At 33.0% G+C, this 17,674-nt stretch overlaps 1 protein-coding gene and 1 long non-coding RNA gene across 3 annotated transcripts; both read right to left on the minus strand.

Moving 5' to 3' along the window:
* Positions 1-1,018: 1,018 nt before the first annotated feature.
* On the minus strand, positions 1,019-8,111 carry LOC110826377 (Noc2p family). 2 transcript variants are annotated; one of them, XM_088223297.1, is made up of 12 exons: positions 7,953-8,111; positions 7,783-7,875; positions 7,575-7,664; positions 4,952-5,023; positions 4,308-4,850; positions 3,645-3,947; positions 2,725-3,054; positions 2,432-2,638; positions 2,206-2,292; positions 1,993-2,087; positions 1,777-1,908; positions 1,019-1,535 (listed from the first exon to the last, which is right to left on the minus strand). In XM_088223297.1, the coding sequence occupies exons 3-12, from the start codon at positions 7,635-7,637 to the stop codon at positions 1,256-1,258; spliced, it is 2,112 nt and encodes a 703-aa protein (XP_088079423.1). In that variant the 5' UTR covers positions 7,638-7,664; positions 7,783-7,875; positions 7,953-8,111; the 3' UTR covers positions 1,019-1,255. The 2 variants fall into 2 exon arrangements, with proteins under 2 accessions (XP_088079423.1, XP_088079422.1); XM_088223296.1 differs by having other exon boundaries at positions 7,575-7,704.
* A 6,698-nt stretch (positions 8,112-14,809) lies between these two features.
* Positions 14,810-16,454, minus strand: LOC148253626 (uncharacterized). Its single transcript, XR_015821788.1, has 2 exons — positions 15,948-16,454; positions 14,810-15,858 (listed from the first exon to the last, which is right to left on the minus strand). It is a non-coding gene; the product is annotated as an uncharacterized LOC148253626 (long non-coding RNA).
* Between the last annotated feature and the right edge of the window lie 1,220 nt (positions 16,455-17,674).

Raw genomic sequence — 17,674 nt, forward strand, 5'->3', positions numbered from 1 at the left:
GACAGTTCATTTTTAAAAGTTGCCTTTTTTTTTCACTTCTTTTATAGAAATTTGAGTCAGTTACAACTTTAATATAAGTGGACCCAACAGTAATGATACCATCAGTTAATAAAATATTGGGATAATAAAATTTAATTTTTTTAAATTTTAAATTTTAAAATCAGATAAAAACAAAATAGTTGTAAACGAACGTTTGAATTTTTTTTTTATAATTAAAATAGTCTCATTAATTAATCATTTTTTACATTATATTTGATTAAAAAAAATATATATATATATATTTTATCATTATAAAATGGGACCCACATAAAATTTCCCTCCTCTCTTAAGGGTTTGGGTTCTCTATATTGTACACCAAAATTGTTATGTGATAAATGTATTGTCATGGTGTAATTATACATATCTTATCACAAAATTATATTTTTTTTATAATCCCCACTTGTAAATGTTCTTCCTTATATGGGAATTGCCTATCCATCTCATAATTTCTTTCCTTTATATTTCTGATTTTATTGTAATTAAATTGCTTAATTGAGAATTTTGATTTTAAAAATTATTTACTAAAAAGTAAAGATAATTATATTTTTTCTTGAAAAATGAACCATAATTAATTTCTTTTTTTTTAAAAAAAATAAAACATCACTAAAATGTGGTGGAGAATGAAATTTAGACTTTAGCAATTTGATAAGTAAAAATTAATAATAATATACACAATTTTTTTTTTAGAATCAAGTTGACTCTACCCATATAGTCAATTTTAAAAATATATATTTACATCACATATTAATTATAAAATAACAAAAAATATATATATATATTAAATTGATTTTTAGTTATAATACAATCATGTAATGACATTAGTTTATATTTAAAATAAACCTAAAAATTCTTTAAAATTCACCTTCAAATTTTAAGTAAAAAATGATATAAATTCTTTGTTAAAATAATAATTTTGTATAAATGTTTATATATAATTAAAATAATACATTCCAAAAGTATAGTAATTTGTACTAATGGATAGAGCAAATAACAGATTCATCACTTGTGAAATGATCATAGTTTAACTATGTTGAGATTGTATGTATATATGATCATACTGACCTCTACATGTATGTAATTTATTCAGTTACCCTACAAAATTTGCTTCATCCAACTATGAGGCATTTAGATTGAGAACTAATGAACTGAAGAACTAAAAAATATGTAAAACCATGTCAAAACAGTGAAATCAATTATCTAGATTCTCCTGTAAGTCTCATGATTTAACTCGCTTCCTCTTCTTCGGCTTCTCCATACGAGGTTGTATATTCTTCTGAAATTTTGAAGGTTTTCTCTTGTTGTGTTGCTTATTTGGAGTCACCGGGTTGGCGTCATTGTCGTCACTAGTAGAATGAACTTCTGAATCACTCGTAGGGGCTTCTTCATCGGAACTAAGAACCAAATCCTCTACAACATCTTCGTCTACAGATTCCTTTTCCTTCTGCTCTGTCTTTCTTTTCTTTGTTTTTTTCTTCTTTTCTTTCAAAGGTTTGGTCCTGCATCCAACAGTTCCGAACAATCAGATGAGAAATAAAACTTTTTTTTTAATAAAAATTTGTATGTTAGGTAAAACATAAATTTCACACTCTCCTAATAAGAATAAATAGAAACATACAGTCTAAGTCAAGCTCACAAAATCTTAATGAATGAGGAACTATTAAACATCCAGCAAGGAATGGCTCGGTAGTGAGAAATATGACACTGAACAGTTACAAAGTGAAAATCTGACAGACTTACTCCGAACTAGTTCCTGGTAACCAAGAGGAACTGAAAACAGCAGCGCCTTCGTCATTTGCCCGATCATCTTCATCATCATCACTTCCGGCTATCTTTTTCCCGAAGACAGAAGAGTTCTCACCCACAAGAACACTGAAAGCATGTGTATTCTGAGTTTATAACATTAAAAAGGGGGAAACAAGAACAAACCAAACATATAAAAATAAGGCTGCTCACTTGGATTCCATCAACGAGTCATTTCTTTGTTCTGCTCGTTGCCGTAAACATATTACGTACTGTGACAAGGGGCTTGAGCCTAACTTCTTCTCATCCTATGACAGAAGCACCATTAATAATTTCTACTTATTAAAATAAAGGCAAACTAACATTATAGTTCTTAAACTAAGTTTCGCATAGAGAAAGAGATGGAAGGAGTCATGACATGCAAACCTCAAGAAAAGTTGCTGCTGCAGGATCATTTGGTAGAAAAGTTATTGATGCCCGCCTTTCATTTACATACTGAGAATTAGACTCAATCTGGGATGTCGAATACCGAGACAGTCAGTAGGCCACGGTAAAAGATTTGTTATAGAAAAATTCATTCATGCAGGAATTTTCCAAACAGGCCACTTGTTTTGCATTTTGAGCTCATAGGGAGTATATTCTATTACCATACCTGTCGAATAAGCTTCCTCATTTCTTTGCGAAATCTATCAACTTTAGTGGACTTGCAAAAGCTACGCAACCGCACAGCTGGAATAAAAGACAACTCAAAGAAAGAAACAGTGTAGCTCCACTGAGCCAAATGTTCGGCGAGTTCTTCAACTACAGAATACACACATGCCTCCTGAAATGCTCGTGTCTTCAGAGTGGGTTTGCTCACCTGGCACAATATCCTCTCTACATTAATATAACCAGTAAAACTGTGATATTTTAATCAACATAGGGGAAATATCTCTCTTAAATTACCTTCAGGGCAGTACGTAAATCAACAGCTTTGCCAATACCTCCAGTGGGTGGTCTATTCAATTCCTTCATCTCCAGCATATCCAGAAGAAGCATGGAGACAGGTATAAAAGCACCAGTAGAAGCTGAAATCTGGTTCAGCATTCTTACACACCTTAATCTAAGGGGAAAGTATCGAGCAGTTGGAACTAGATGAGCAACTCCAGAAATTATTTGGACCAACGGATAGGCAAGTGGTCTGAGATCAGATTCTGAGCTGTAGGAACAAATAGCTCCAGTCCAAAGCTCAAGACAATTTATGAACTTCCATTCATAAACCTTTCGGAATGCTTCCTACAAAACAGTCATGTAAGTAATATTATAAAGCCCTATAATAACTCCAGAAATATCAAAAAAGCAACTTCACCACTTACACATTAAGCTCCACCAGAAGGTTACATTGTTAACCAAGATTTTCACAAAGCTCTAGAAATTTAGAGAAAAAAGAAAAAAAGACAGAGCTCAAACAGAGTTGCACGTAGACTGTAACAGATGATGAAGGAAAACATTTAGGTCTAATATGATGAAGTGAAGAATCTGGATTCATCTTTGGTTTCATATTTCTTGTGTTATCATCAGATAATTTGGGCCCAACTTGTGCTTTTCAATTTGCAAAAAATTTTGAAATTTGTTTCTCAAAAAAAAAAAAAAAAAAAAAAAAAAGCTGGACTAGCCAAGATAGCCTGATGTGGCCCGAATGCCTGGAGGGGAAAAAAAAGAGAAGGAAACCAAAAAGCCTTCTGTTCAGCTGGCAGAATTGAATCAACAATCTTAAATCTACCATCAACTTCACTTCAAATGGTGGAAGCTCCAAAACAAGTGAAATCAGTAAAATAGAATTAGTGCCTGTAATTAGATTTTTCAAGATTGAAAACAGAAAGTACCTTGGTTTTCATATTAAGTGCATCCCGCAAAATCATTGCCATTTGCCGGATCAAAAGAAAAGCATGTTGATATGCAGTTGGAAGATCCACCCCAAGAAGTTCTATAACACAATTCCCAAGAAATTGGATATGCTGTAACTTGGTTGCATTGACAAAGTGGCAATTCAAGACATAGGCTTTGTAAATTCCCTTTAAGCACTCGTCTACACAATCAGATCCAAGCCGCACACATAAATCTCTTAGAAACAGAAAAGAGACAACAGGAAGGGCACCTCCTCCTGTTCCCCAAAAATGAAGTGCAGTCTGGAAAAGTGAAACAAGCAGAACATTCATTGAAATCTATTGAAATTCTTAACCATTTTGCTCTACATAGGCACATACAAACCCACAACAGGCTGTGAAAGCTTAAGCTACTATACCAACTGAATCCATATTGTATACATGCATGTGACATATGAATGAAGTGAAACAGTCTAAAACTACGCATATAAGCTTCCATGTCTATCTAGTATATAGAATGATGAATCATTTGGTGAATAAAGCAAGGTCCAGATAAGGAATTGCGCAGCTATTGTTTAATATGATAGTCACATATTTATGACCAATGTTGAAAGAAAACTAAACAAAGCATTGAACTTCAAGTACATGCGATCTATCCCATACCTTAATGTATTTCCTTAAGAGGCTTGGAAATGCAGCCAAAAACACAGATGAATATTTGAGGCGTCGTAAACTAAATGATATCATCTCTGCATCAGTCATTTGGTTTAGAATATGTAGAGAATTCCCCAGATATGATTTTACTAAATGATTATAGTCCTTCCAAGCTCTTGTGTTCATCAGATCTAATATCGTCTCTTTCTTTCCACCAGATGTGGGAAGCTTTAATAACCTTCGAAGAATTCCATCCATATCACTCAGTACAAAGAGCATTATTTTATTAAAAACACTGCTGGACATGATGCTAAACTTCAAGGATGAGTCATCCCCACTATCATCTCCATAATGGCAGGCAGTTCTGAAAGCCTTCAACATAGAACGAATTCTACTTAATTTCCCATCTTCTCTGATTGATTTAATCCAAGAATCAACCATTGCAGCAGTAATATTTTTGGATGATTGTTCCTTCCCCGGTAAATCATGATTAGTGATTTCATCTCCTACTTGTGCTGCAGCATCGTCAATGTCAGTGTCAAGAAGATCATCCTGCAAAAGGAATTGCAAAGAAAGAAAAAAAAATTCATTGGTCCATTGAGATAGGACAGAAATTAGAAGGATTAGCAGGTTGAAGATATTTTTGCACTGACATTATTATCCTCATCATCAAATTCCAAAAGCTCCTTGTCATGCTCTTGCAAAAACTGGTAAAATTCTGGATCCTGCATAAGGAAAAGAAAGTTTTAAGAAATAACCTCAGAGCAACAAAACTTGACAAGGAAAATATCAGTTATTGCAAATTAACAAATAACTGGAAATATTTTTTCAGAGTAATCCAGAAACTCAGATTTTAATACTAGTGCATTAGGACTTTCCAAAAATATGCTAAATCAGCAGAACATTTCCAGCAAATATTCCCTAAGATAACTTATAACCAAGAAGCCTAATCTATAGCAAGGGATTCAACTCCCAAAGGAAAAAATACTCCCTATAAATGAGTATACTTTCATGATGCAGACGATACTCGTTTTGCTGTTATGGTCAATGGTGGCCCTTCATCATTTTTCACTGCCTCCAAAGGTTTAAGACAGGGTGACCCTCTCTCCCCTTTGCTCGTTATTTTAACAACAAAAGCTTTGAATAAATTGCTACTACAGGCCAGAGCACCCAATCTTATCAAAGGTATCATTCTTGGGCATGCGGGGAAAATGGAGATCTCGCACCTATTCTTTGCCGACGATACTTTACTTTTCTGCCAACCAGACATCAGTACTCTTCTTCATTTAAGGGTATTCTTCTCTGTTTTCAAGCGGTGTCCGGTCTGTGCATCAATTTGGCAAAATCTGAGCTGGTCGGTTTGGGTCCTAACACCAATACAGAGTCATTAGCCTGGGTATTAAATTGCAAAGTGTCACAGCTCCCTATTAAATATCTTGGAGCTCCGCTTGGTGCTAACTATAAAGACAGTGCTATGTGGGATCCGGTTATCAATATTTTCGAAAAAAGACTTGCAATTTGGAAGAGGAATTTCCTCTCCAAAAGTGGGAGACTTACCCTCATAAAAAGTACATTCGCCAACCTCCCAACATACTAACTATCTGTCCTCACTATTCCGGCCAATGTTGCTAACAGATTAGAAAAAATCCAACGCAATTTTCTGTGGGCCAGCAAGGAAAATAGAAGGAAATTCCATCCTGTAAAATGAACGGATGTAAAACTGCCCAAAAATCAAGGGGGACTCGGCCTTAGGTCGCTAACCATTATGAATAAAGCCCTACATGGCAAATGGATTTGGAGATTTTGGAATGAAGGTGACAATTTGTGGAAAAAAATTGTTGACTGCAAATGGAACATCAGTCGAAATTTTCCGCACTGTAGGGAGGCTATAACACTTATGGAAAAAGCTTATAGAGAGGCATCTCTTGCATCAACAACTTGGCACTGGATTGCTCATCTTGGGCTGTTGGCAGAGGTAATAAATCTAAATTCTGGACTGACAAATGATGTGGTTCTTCCAAGCTTCGACATCAATTCCCTCTCATTTTTGCAATTGCTCAAGATAAGAATGTTTTGGTTGAGAATGCTTTTGACAGTGTTAACAGTGGCGGCTGGAATATCACGGTTTCTAGGAACTTGGAGGATTGGGAAATTGTTGAATATGAAAGCTTATCAACTCTCTTATCTGCAATTAAGCTCAGTGATATCGATGTCAAACTTCACTGGACAAGCGGTAATAACGGTATATTCTCGGTCAAATCCTTCTACCAATATCTGACCCCATACAATAGAATTAGTTGTCTGGATTTCCCTACAAAATTGATCTGGAACAGCACTGCCCCTCCTCGAGTCTCTTTTTTCACATGGGAAGCTGTCTTTGACAGAAAGGATTCTCACCCTTGATAACCTCATGAAAAGAGGTATTATTCTGTCTAACAGATGCTTTCTGTGTAAAGTAGATGCCGAGTCCTGTAATAACCTCCTACTACATTGTCCTTTCTCCCGTCAACTTTGGTCCATGGTTTTGGGGTTACTTAGCATTAGCTAGAGTACTGCGCGCTCAATACAAAGAGAACTAAATGCTTGGGAATTTTTATGCAAATGAAACAAGAATTATCGTCTTATCCCTCTTACAATTTTTGGATTCTTTGGAAAGAATGAAACAACCGTGCTTTTGAAGGCAAAGAGAGTCATTTTGGAAACATCAAGGACAAATGGTTTCACTTTTTTGGGTCCACCTTATTAGGACATCACCTTTGTAACCTTGATGATTTTGGTTTTATTATAGATATGCTCTTAGATTTGTAAATCTTTTGTACATGGGCAGCACCTCCTTGGTGCCTACACTAATATATTTCCCTACTCTTTTATCTCAAAAAAAATATATACTTTCATGATGCAGAACCTATTGGCTCTTCCCATTGTTTCAGATTCGAATAATTTGTAATCCCTCAATCTGACCATAATCTAAACCCCAATATTCTCATTGATCAATTACACATACGAAATCCTCTATCCCAACTGCAGTCAGTCTACATGTCAAAAAATCCGACATTTAAGTGAATTTTTTTTATAAAAAAAACAAAGGTGTTGAACCCGGACAGATATAAGCTCAAATGTCCTTTATTTAAAGAGCTTGAAAGCTACACAGGGACCAGACCATTTGAAGAACCCAAAAGATTATCACACCAGAAACAGAGACATGAAAATGAATTATATAAAACAAAATATAAATACGAAACAACATTATTGTCCCTTAAACAAAAAGCTCCAAACCTTTTCTTGTAGCCTATGCAACTGCTCCTTGTGCTCTTTTGCTACTTTCTTAGATTTCGACATCGTCTGTACTTTCTTGTCTGCCTCCTCCTGTATTGCATAAATCATTCACCCCTTCTAAAGCCTTTAACTGAAAATTCCAATAAACCCTAAACAAAAACAATAAAGAAAAAACACAGTGAAGTTCACGTGCAACCAAGAAATTTACCTGAAATGAAGACGTCGCAAAACAGCGCCTGGAGGCGAAATTGATGCAAGATAGCAGCTTGACGAAGCTTCAGCAACTGAGCTTACAACTCGACTGAAAAGATAACAGAATCTCCATCCTCAAGTATTGAAATAAGTATTGACTCGTCTAAGTTTCAGAGAGATGCTTACCTTTTTCTCTGCTGTATCGAGTTTATGCTCCATGGTAGTGAGCTTAGAGAGGAGTTAGGGTTTTCTGTAACAAGACATGCTTAATTGGGCTATTTTGGATATTTCGTTTTGACCCGTCTGAGAAGTCGGGTTCGCGTCGGGCTTAATTTATGCGGATCATCCGAACCGATCCAGGATCCACGACCCGGGTCTTCCTCTCTACGCTCAAGGCCCATTTTAATTTAACTGGGCTTTCGGATTCCGCTTGTAACGATAGCCCGGCCCATAAGCTGCTTAATTGGGCTTACCAAAGCATTGGAGTCTAAATTTTCGCAGTAGAAATAAATATTATTGAATAATATATTTTACGTATTGATTATATTATAATTATTTTTTTAACAGTTTAATTTTTGAAAATATAAAATTATTTTAAATATAATAATTTATAATAATATAGAATTTAAATATTTTTATCTTATTTAAAATACATAAAAATTTAACTTATGAAACGCTCGGATTAATTATCATTCTTATTTTACAAATATTTTTTCTAAATACATAAAATATTATCCTTGTTTTTACCTCTTAATTATTATTCCTTAAGGAATAAGATTCTTGAAATACATGAAGAGAATTAATAACCATTAAATGTTCTACTTAATTTCATACCTCATTTTCAATATAATTGAAAAATATCAGATTCTCTTCTTTTTATTTGAGTAACCGTTATATCTGTCAAAATGGAAAGACAATTATTACACTACCCAATTTTGTAATTAATACTTTTGACATTTTTTAAATTCATGGATAAACAATGATATTATAGAAAGAAAGTTTCATCCCACCGACCTAAAAAAAAACATTATAAATATGTGATATAAACCTTAGCCGTCTTCCATCAAAGCCTGTTTTCTCTTCATTTTGCTTTATTGTTTTCCTGTGTTCTTTGCGAGCCTCTCAATCATTTCCATGGCGGCGAACTTCAAGTCCTCTTTTTCTCTTAACTCCAACTCAATCTCGTTCGATCCTAATTATCATGTTAATGGTGTTGACAACAACATGAATTGCTTCTTCAACTCAGGCAGCCAAAGCAGCCTTCTAAGATCCAATGTTAATTACCATGTTAACCAAAGGAATATCATGGCGAATTCCCGGTTCAATTTCACCAATTCCTCAACCAGGTTTACCCAAAATCCTATCCTTTTCCCGAAAAACAATCTCGGTGTTGGCCAAACTGGGATAATCAATCAAATGATGGGGCAAGATATGGGGAGAATCTTTGATTCCTACCCAACAAGGGTCCATATTCAAAATTACATTGATCGTGTCCCTCTCCAAAACCAACCAGACATTGCTGAGGTCTTTGTAACTGAAGTTGTGCGGAAAAGTTTTCTCACTTCAAATCCTGCTGAATTGCAGCTTTCTGTACCATCTTTCAATAACTTGATCGGGTATCAACAACCCCTAGGAGCTTACTCCAATATCGAAAACCAGCTGACCGGTATCTCCATGCCAAACCCAATGATGCTTGCTAGAAACGTTAATAGTTTTCCTGTTACTCATCATTATCCTCACAACTTCTCACCAAATTCATCCCCCCTTAATTATCCAAATGATAGGGACCTTTTCGGAATGAAAAATAAAATTTTGATTGCTCAATCATTGAGCAATGGTGTATTTGATAACAACAACAACATTCTAAATGCTCAACCATTGAAGATCTTGCCAACTTTATCGCGCATGAGTGCAAACTCTATCAGAGATGGTTCCCAACAAACAAGAGTTCCGAACAACCCAGATGGAGATCATCATCAATCTAAAAGTGATGTTGATGAGAGTTATGATGGGGTGACTCATAGCCTCCCTTGCAACAAGTATGGTCCATACACATGCCCTAAGTGTAAGGAAGTGTTCAATACATCGCTGCTTTTTGCGACTCATGTTTTAAGAGCTCACTATAAATATGAAACTAGTGAGGAGAGGCAAATGAGAAAGGCTGCAAAGAATAGGAACAAGAAGCCTCGAAGACTTCACATTGTTAACACTCCTAATGGACTTACTGTCGCGCCAAAAAAATTCAAGGCAACATGGATGAACCATTTTGATGTCAGAACCCCTGGTGGTGGTGGTCAAGCTTTTGAGAATACAGTTGGTGTGAAGATTAAAGAAGATATTATCAGCCCGAATGAGAATGCTTCTCCAATTGTTGCTGTTAAAAAAGAAGTAACTGACAACTAAGTTGATGAGTTTTCTCTTATAGAGATATCTGAGAAGTAAATCATATATCTAGTTTTTAATTCCAAAAAATGATGCTCAAATAATGTATATATGAAACCAATAAATAAATGTGATTTTAGCCTATATGCGAATCTCTCTTAATGATGTGAATTAATGCATGCTTGTTTTTTTTTCTTTATATGTTATAAGATTTATGTTTAAATCATGAATTATTGTTTACAATGCACAAATCATGGCGAAGAAGAGTCATAAATATGCCTCATATTGCATTTGAAGTTATATACTAGTACAAAATCTAAGGCTAGATATGTCAAATAAACAAACTGTTTTATTATGCTAGTAATCATGTGGACTCATCAATATTTTATGTCATGTAGGTAACTTTACATCAATTTTTTAAATATCGTACGATCTATCAAATTAAAAAAACTTCATAAAAAATCTTTGATTCACTGACAGTTGGTATGTTGTATTTTACATTTTGATCTATTTTAGATCTTATCGTTTACTATAAAATTATCAAAAAAAGATAAGGATTAAATCAATTTCTCACCCCTAAAGACACTAAATAAAACCAAACCACATTAAAGAATCAACAACAATAATTAAATTGGGGAGAAATTGATAATGTCATAATAGGCAGAAAAAAAAATTTGTTTGGTCGTTGACAGCTTAAAAGCTACAAGACAACATAATAAATGAAGCTGTCATAAATATTGAAATTTTTTGGGAAGAAAAATACACCAGACTTTAAAACAAAATCTTCAAAAACAATAAAATTAGCCTGCAGTGCTTTTCTTTTGGCAAAAAAAAAAAAAAGACACCAAATTAATTTGCTCGTTAAAAATGAGTAATTCAAATAAATTCAATGAATTCTACAATTTAGATATTTGTATAAATTGAACAAAATTAAAATTTAAATACATAATGATTATAACAAGGGTGAAGTCGTACCAATGGAAGCAGGTAATGATGCATAGATTAGATCTTCACAAACATGAAAAAGAATGCTTCCATGTGTAATCTCCTCTTGTAACTCTTCCTTTAGTCACGATATCTGCAAATTGATTTGTTTCTAAAAGAGTATGAAGAAACTAGACTTAATGCAAAATATTAGACAAATTGTGGATTTTTTTTCTCCCTAAATGAATACTGTATATTATTATCATTCAAAAAAAATATTCAAGAAATAGCGACTCATCTGGCCACTTTCCACAATTAAAGAAAAATCCACCATAACTAATAGATAAAAGAATATTCATTTATATCAATATTGACACACTAGAAAGAATAGAAAACATTTTAGAATAATATTCACTTTAGATGTAGTACTTGTGTTATAGTCTAATTTCTTATACTCAATTTTTCAATTTCTATTAAAAAATCAAAATAAATGATAAAATCATGAAAAAAATTATCTCAATTAAAAATTTTAAAATCTTTAAATAGGCCAAATTAAATCTTGGGACTAAACTTTTTAAAAGAAAAAATTAAAGAAATTCAACCTCGTTCTTATTATCTAAGTGCAATATAGTTTGTGCTTGTAATTCTCTTTAAGGTTTATTTCTATATGATTTTCAAGTCCATTCAAACTTAAGCTACATAATGTTGTTGCTCGTAAAGAACAAAAGAAGAAAACCTAACTAAGGGATATATAAACCTTTAGTCTATAAGCTTCGAGGTAAAAATTGAATTTTTATCGACTACTCATGCAAGGAGATTGATGATATGGTAAGAAAAGACAAGAAATACAAGGATATGGTGATATGACCTGCGATATACAATGAATTACTAAAAAAAAATGTAACATTGATGGCACCATTTTGACATTGTAAATGAGGTTCTCACAACGAATAATAGCTAGAGAAATGAAATTTGAACAAGCAGCTAGAATGGAGGAAATCGGACTATAGAGGGCGCCAACTAAGGTTATATATGGAAGAAGAGATAAGAAAAAAGAGAGACCAAAATCCTTAGAGCAAGAAAACAATGATGGGAGAAGGAAGGAGGAAACTTAGCTACAATAACAAGTATAAGAAATAATATAAGATACCAATTTGTACTGATTAATATACATGAACAAGAAGTCATAATTTAAGCAAAATGTCCTATTGTGGTACAATCTTAAAGTGGGCAACATTGTAAAAATGAACAAGGGTCTTATCACAAAGTAGGACAGAAGAAGAAAATCATTGAACAACAATCAAATTATCAAAGAAAAGGTAAAATGGTGGTGAAATTAAATTAGCAGTTCTCTTTCAAAGACTTTATTTTAGTGACAACAGGGGAAAGAGGGCAGAGCTTCCATGAACTTCAACCTGAAAAAATTGAACAGTGAAATGCAAAACAAGTAAAAGAACTAAAGCAGTTCTTCAGTTATGAACTCAAGCAAACTAATCACTCGAATCTAGAGCCATATATATTAATTTCATTAAGATAACTTATAACCAAGAACCAAATCTATAGCCACGGAATTCAACTTCTAAAGGAAAAAGTACTCTTTATAAATGAGTATACTTTCATGGTTAAAAACCTATTGGCTCTTCCTTTTGTTTCAAATTTAAATAATTTGTAATCCCTCAATTTGACCATAATCTGAACCTTAACATCCTCATTGATCAATTATACATAAGGCATCATTTACCAGATTTGTAGTCAGTATATGTCAAAAATTCCCACAATAAAATGAATTAGAAAAAACAAAGGTGTTGAACCCAGACAGATATAAGCTCAATTCTCCTATATTTGAAGAGCTTGAAAGTTAAACATGGACCAGACCAGTAGAAGAACCCAAAAGATTAGCAAATCAGAAACAGAGACATGAAAATGAATTAAAACAAAATATAAGTTGGAGAAATGCTCCTCCAATTGATGTTGCTAAAGGAGAAGTAATCAATGATTAGGTTAGCAAGTTTTCTCTTGTAAAGATGTCAGAAAAGTAAATCAAATATTTGATCTTTAATTCCAAAAGACCGGTACTCAAATAAAATATATATGAAATCATAAATGTAGTTTTAGTCCATAGCTGAATCTCTCTTAATGATGTAAATTAATAGATGCTTGTTTTTATTTTCTTTATATATTATAAGATTATGCTTAAATCATGAATTATTGTTCATAATGCACAAATCCTACTGAAGAATGGTCATATATATGTCTCATATTGCATCTGAAGTTATATTCTACTACAAAATCTAAAATTAGATATGCCAAATAAATAGACCGTCTCCTCATGCTAGTAATCATGTGCACTCATTAATCTTCTATGTCATGTAGGTAACTTTACACAAAATAGATAAATATCGTGTGATCTATTAAATTGAAAATTCCACATAGAACCTTTGATCCATTGACAGTTGGTGTGTTGTATTTTATATTTTGATGCATTTTAAATCTTATAGTTTATTATAGAATTGTCAAAAAATAGATAGGGATTAAATAAATTTCTCGCCCCGACAGACATTAAATAAAACTAGACCATATACATTTATACCTATTGTGTATGAAAATATTGAAAGCTTTTATATTAAAGAATCAACAACGACAATTAAACTGGTGAGAAACTGAAAACGTCACAACAGACAGAAAACAAAATAGATTTGATTGTTGACAGCTTAAAAGTTACAAGACAACATTAAAAATGAAGCTGTCATAACATATAGAAAATTTAGGCAAGAAAAATACACAAGATATTTATTCGATAATTTGGGTAATTTCCTACTTCCTGGGTTACTCTTCTAGTTCTTGAGGGCTTCGAGAGAAACACAAGATCTTTAAGGATCACTTCTTGATTTTTTGCTTATTTGATATTGATGGTTTTTCGTTCATCTCTTTGGGCTAAGCAACAAAGGTCCTTCTAAAGACATTTCTTTGTCCATCTTACATAGAAATGTCCTGACTATCCTCCATTCAGCTGTTTTTCTCTTTGGTGTTTGAGGGCCTTTCTCCTTTAATTTGCTTGCTCTTTCTCCTTTGGAGGACATCTACTCCTCCCCTGATACTTTCTCTTTCTTTCTAGTGTCTTTTTTATTTTTTTTCTTTTTAAAAAAGTTCATTATCTCATTTTCCCACAATTACCTCCAGCTTCACCTCCAATAAATTCTGGGAAAGCCCCAAAAGTACCTGGCTTAACAATAATTTTAGCTGTGATTATACTGAAATTTTAGGTCTTAAAGCAAGAAGTCAGAACTTGTCCGCACTCAAAAAATAAGAGAAAAAATTGCCTCAATGTGTCTAAACATGTCTTTCTCTGTGAGGTAGACAAACAGGTGGCAAATGCATGAACATATTTCAAACACATATACACACATACACACATACACACGTAAACATACACAGAGAGAGAGAGAGAGAGATGACAAAGGAAGTCCTCTTATATAGGTATTCAGATCTTTTGGAATTTCAAGACCCAGTGAGGAACTTAATAGATTGAGCATTTAAACAAACTCCTTTTATTTTTGCTTACAGATCCAAACAGGTAGATAAACTTCCATTAAAGGTAATTCCAGATCAAACAGCCAATTAACATCACAATATCATCAATTTCCTTTAGACATTTCACTATTATAAGAATAGTGATCTTTAGCACAAGAAAGCCTTCAACTATAAAGCCAGTTTATATACAACTAGTAAAGCATTCGTGACAAAAGAAAAGATTACTTGATATCTTCTCTAAAAGTGCAAACACTTCTCTACTAGTTGGAAACTTTCAAAAATATCATCTTACAACAAACAGGTTAAGGAATATTAACATGAAGTCATAATTTAAGCAAGGCAACCTCTCGTGGTACAATCTTAAAGCGGACAACGCTGAAAAATTGAACAAACAGTTTTATCACCAAGAAGGACAGAACAGGAGAATCCTGGAACAACAATCAAAAAAGCAAATAGAAGGGAAGATGGGGGTGAAATTAACTTAGCAGTTCTTTCAAGAACTTTAGTTCAGTGAAAACAGGAGAAAATGACAGAGTTGCCATGAAATTGAACCTGAAAAATTTGAACAGAGACATGCGAAACAAGCAAAAGAATCAAAGCAGTTCTTCAGTCTATGAATTCAACTATACTAGTCACCCGAGTCTAGATCCATATATTAATTTCCTTAAGATAACTTATAACCAAGAAGCATAATCTATAGCCAAGGGATTCAACTCCCAGAGGAAAAAATACTCCCTATAAATGAGTATACTTTCATGATGCAGAACCTATGGGCTCTTACCCTTATTTCAGATTCAAATAATTTGTAATCCCTCAATCCGACCATAATCTAAACCCCAATATTCTCATTGATCAATTACACATACGACATCCTCTACTCCAATTTCAGTCAGACTATATGTCAAAAAATCCCATACTAAGATGAATTTATAAAAAAAAGGTGTTGAACCAGGACAGATATAAGCTCAAATGTCCTTAACTTGAAGAGCTTGAGAGCTACACAGGGACCAGACCAGTTGAAGAACCCAAAAGATTACTACACCAGAAACAGAGACATGAAAATGAATTATATAAAACAAAATATAAATACAAAACGACATTATTGTCACTTAAACAAAAAGCTCCTAACCTTTTCTTGTAGCCTGTGTAACTGCTCCTTGTGCTCTTTTGCTAATTTCCTAGATTTTAACATCGTCTGTATTTTGTTGTCCACCTCCTCCTCTATTTCACTTAGTCATTCATCCCCTCTAAACCCCTTCACCGAAAATTCCAGTAAACCCCAAACAAAAACAAAATTGAAAAAAACACAGTAAAGGAAAGTTGACGTGCAACTAAAAACTATACCAGACATGATTACGAGACAAACAGCGGTCGGAGGTTATGACTTCGCAAAGCTTAAAATAGCTTGGTCCCATCAAGCGAACTACCCACATAATGAACTGCACCCAGTTAATCAATTAACCATTTTTATCCAATTTCACAGTAAATCCACAAGTCTAAAAAGCATAAAATAGCTTCCTATTCATACAAAAAAAAAAAAAAAACAGAAACGAGAAATATGTATATAGCAATTAATTCTTTCGTTTGTCTTCCTATGTGTATACAAGCAAGTTTAAATGCGGATACCAATAACCTCGTCGCCAAATTCCCTTGTTCCTCACTCTGCACCCATTCCCTTTCAGTACCGCCGATATGGAAGCACCGAGATTTCCGATTCTTCGCCGATAAGATTAGTGTTTCGCGAAATGGTTCGAAGTTCAGAGCGGCGCAAGCAATCGGAGGGGGAGATTATTCAGCGGGACGACAGTGGAAAGGGTAAATTAGGAATTTCACTGGAGAAGTTCTGGATACAGCCTGACCATGTTTAAAATAATAATAAAATATTTATTTCATAATATTTAGTTTAAAAATAAAATCGAATAAAACTATATATTAAGTTTTTTAAATTAATTAACATAATATTTTTTCAATTTTTATATTTGTAAAAAAAAATATATCTTATACAATTTATTAAATATTAAAATTATTATTTTTCATAGTTAAGACAAATAATTGTTAGGTATAATTACCCATATGACAAATATAAATATATTACTGTTCACTCATTTTTTATATATATTATATATTTAATTAAAAACCACCATAAATATTTAATTGTATATTACATATTTAAATCATAACTAAAATTATCTTTGAATTTTAGTTATGTGAAATAAAATTATTTTTAAACCGAATTTTTACCTATAAATATATCCTTGTGATGAACTAAACTTACCTTGAATATTACTTTTTAATTCAAATTTAAATTAAATATAGAATATTTATTCTCATCTTTAAGCTAATATTTAAAATATCTTCTTTGTACTTAATTTTTATATATTTTAAAAATATTTTGTAGTTAAAAATAATGATAAAATAAAAATAAATGTATAAATATGTAAAAAGTAATCAATTCAGTATATAAATGATTGTTTCATAAAGTATATTGTAACATCCCGAGTCCAGAATTTAAGCTTGAAATGATTTAAACAAGTTTTGACCGAGAACCGGCCAAAAATGACCTGACTGAGGGAGGAGTCGCTGGAGAAGAAAGACCTGACGGCAGAGCACGACGTTGTCGCCGCACCGGAACCCCAACCTGACCCCTGGGTGATATTTTTTTTTATCTTTTTGGCTATTTTTTTTTTGCATATTTTCATACTATTTTGACGTACATTTGGAAAAAGTAGGAAAATTCAACAAATCTAAGAATCGAGAATTGCCAGATACTGCAGTGAAAAAGACGGTATTTTGGACACCGATTCACGGTAAGAATTTCTCAACTATTTTTTCTATTACGGTTAAATTGAAGCTAAACTGATAATAAATAAAAATTTTAGTTAATCTATAGTCCTTTAATTGATTAAAGTACAGTTTACCAATGGAGTAACTAACCGGTTAGTTTGTGTCTGTTTTGAGTTTTAATTGTAGTAACTATTTCTTCAGTTGTTTATTATGCTTATCTATTCACTGTACTGCTTACTTTAATGCATTTTTTTTAATTCTAGGACGAACGTAATAAAATTTCTTAA

Source organism: Carica papaya, chromosome 6 (assembly GCF_054855325.1).
Source record: "Carica papaya isolate Zhongbai chromosome 6, ASM5485532v1, whole genome shotgun sequence".
NCBI lineage: Eukaryota > Viridiplantae > Streptophyta > Magnoliopsida > Brassicales > Caricaceae > Carica > Carica papaya.

Excerpts from the sequence above, each read along its gene's own strand:
- LOC110826377 (XM_088223296.1), bottom strand. The coding sequence starts at position 7,682 with ATGATTTATGCAATACAGGAGGAGGCAGACAAGAAAGTACAGACGATG. Across the intron at positions 3,948-4,307 it reads TCTTAAGGAAATACATTAAG|ACTGCACTTCATTTTTGGGG; the intron begins GTATGGGATAGA and ends TCACTTTTCCAG. Across the intron at positions 3,055-3,644 it reads CACTTAATATGAAAACCAAG|GAAGCATTCCGAAAGGTTTA; the intron begins GTACTTTCTGTT and ends ACTGTTTTGTAG.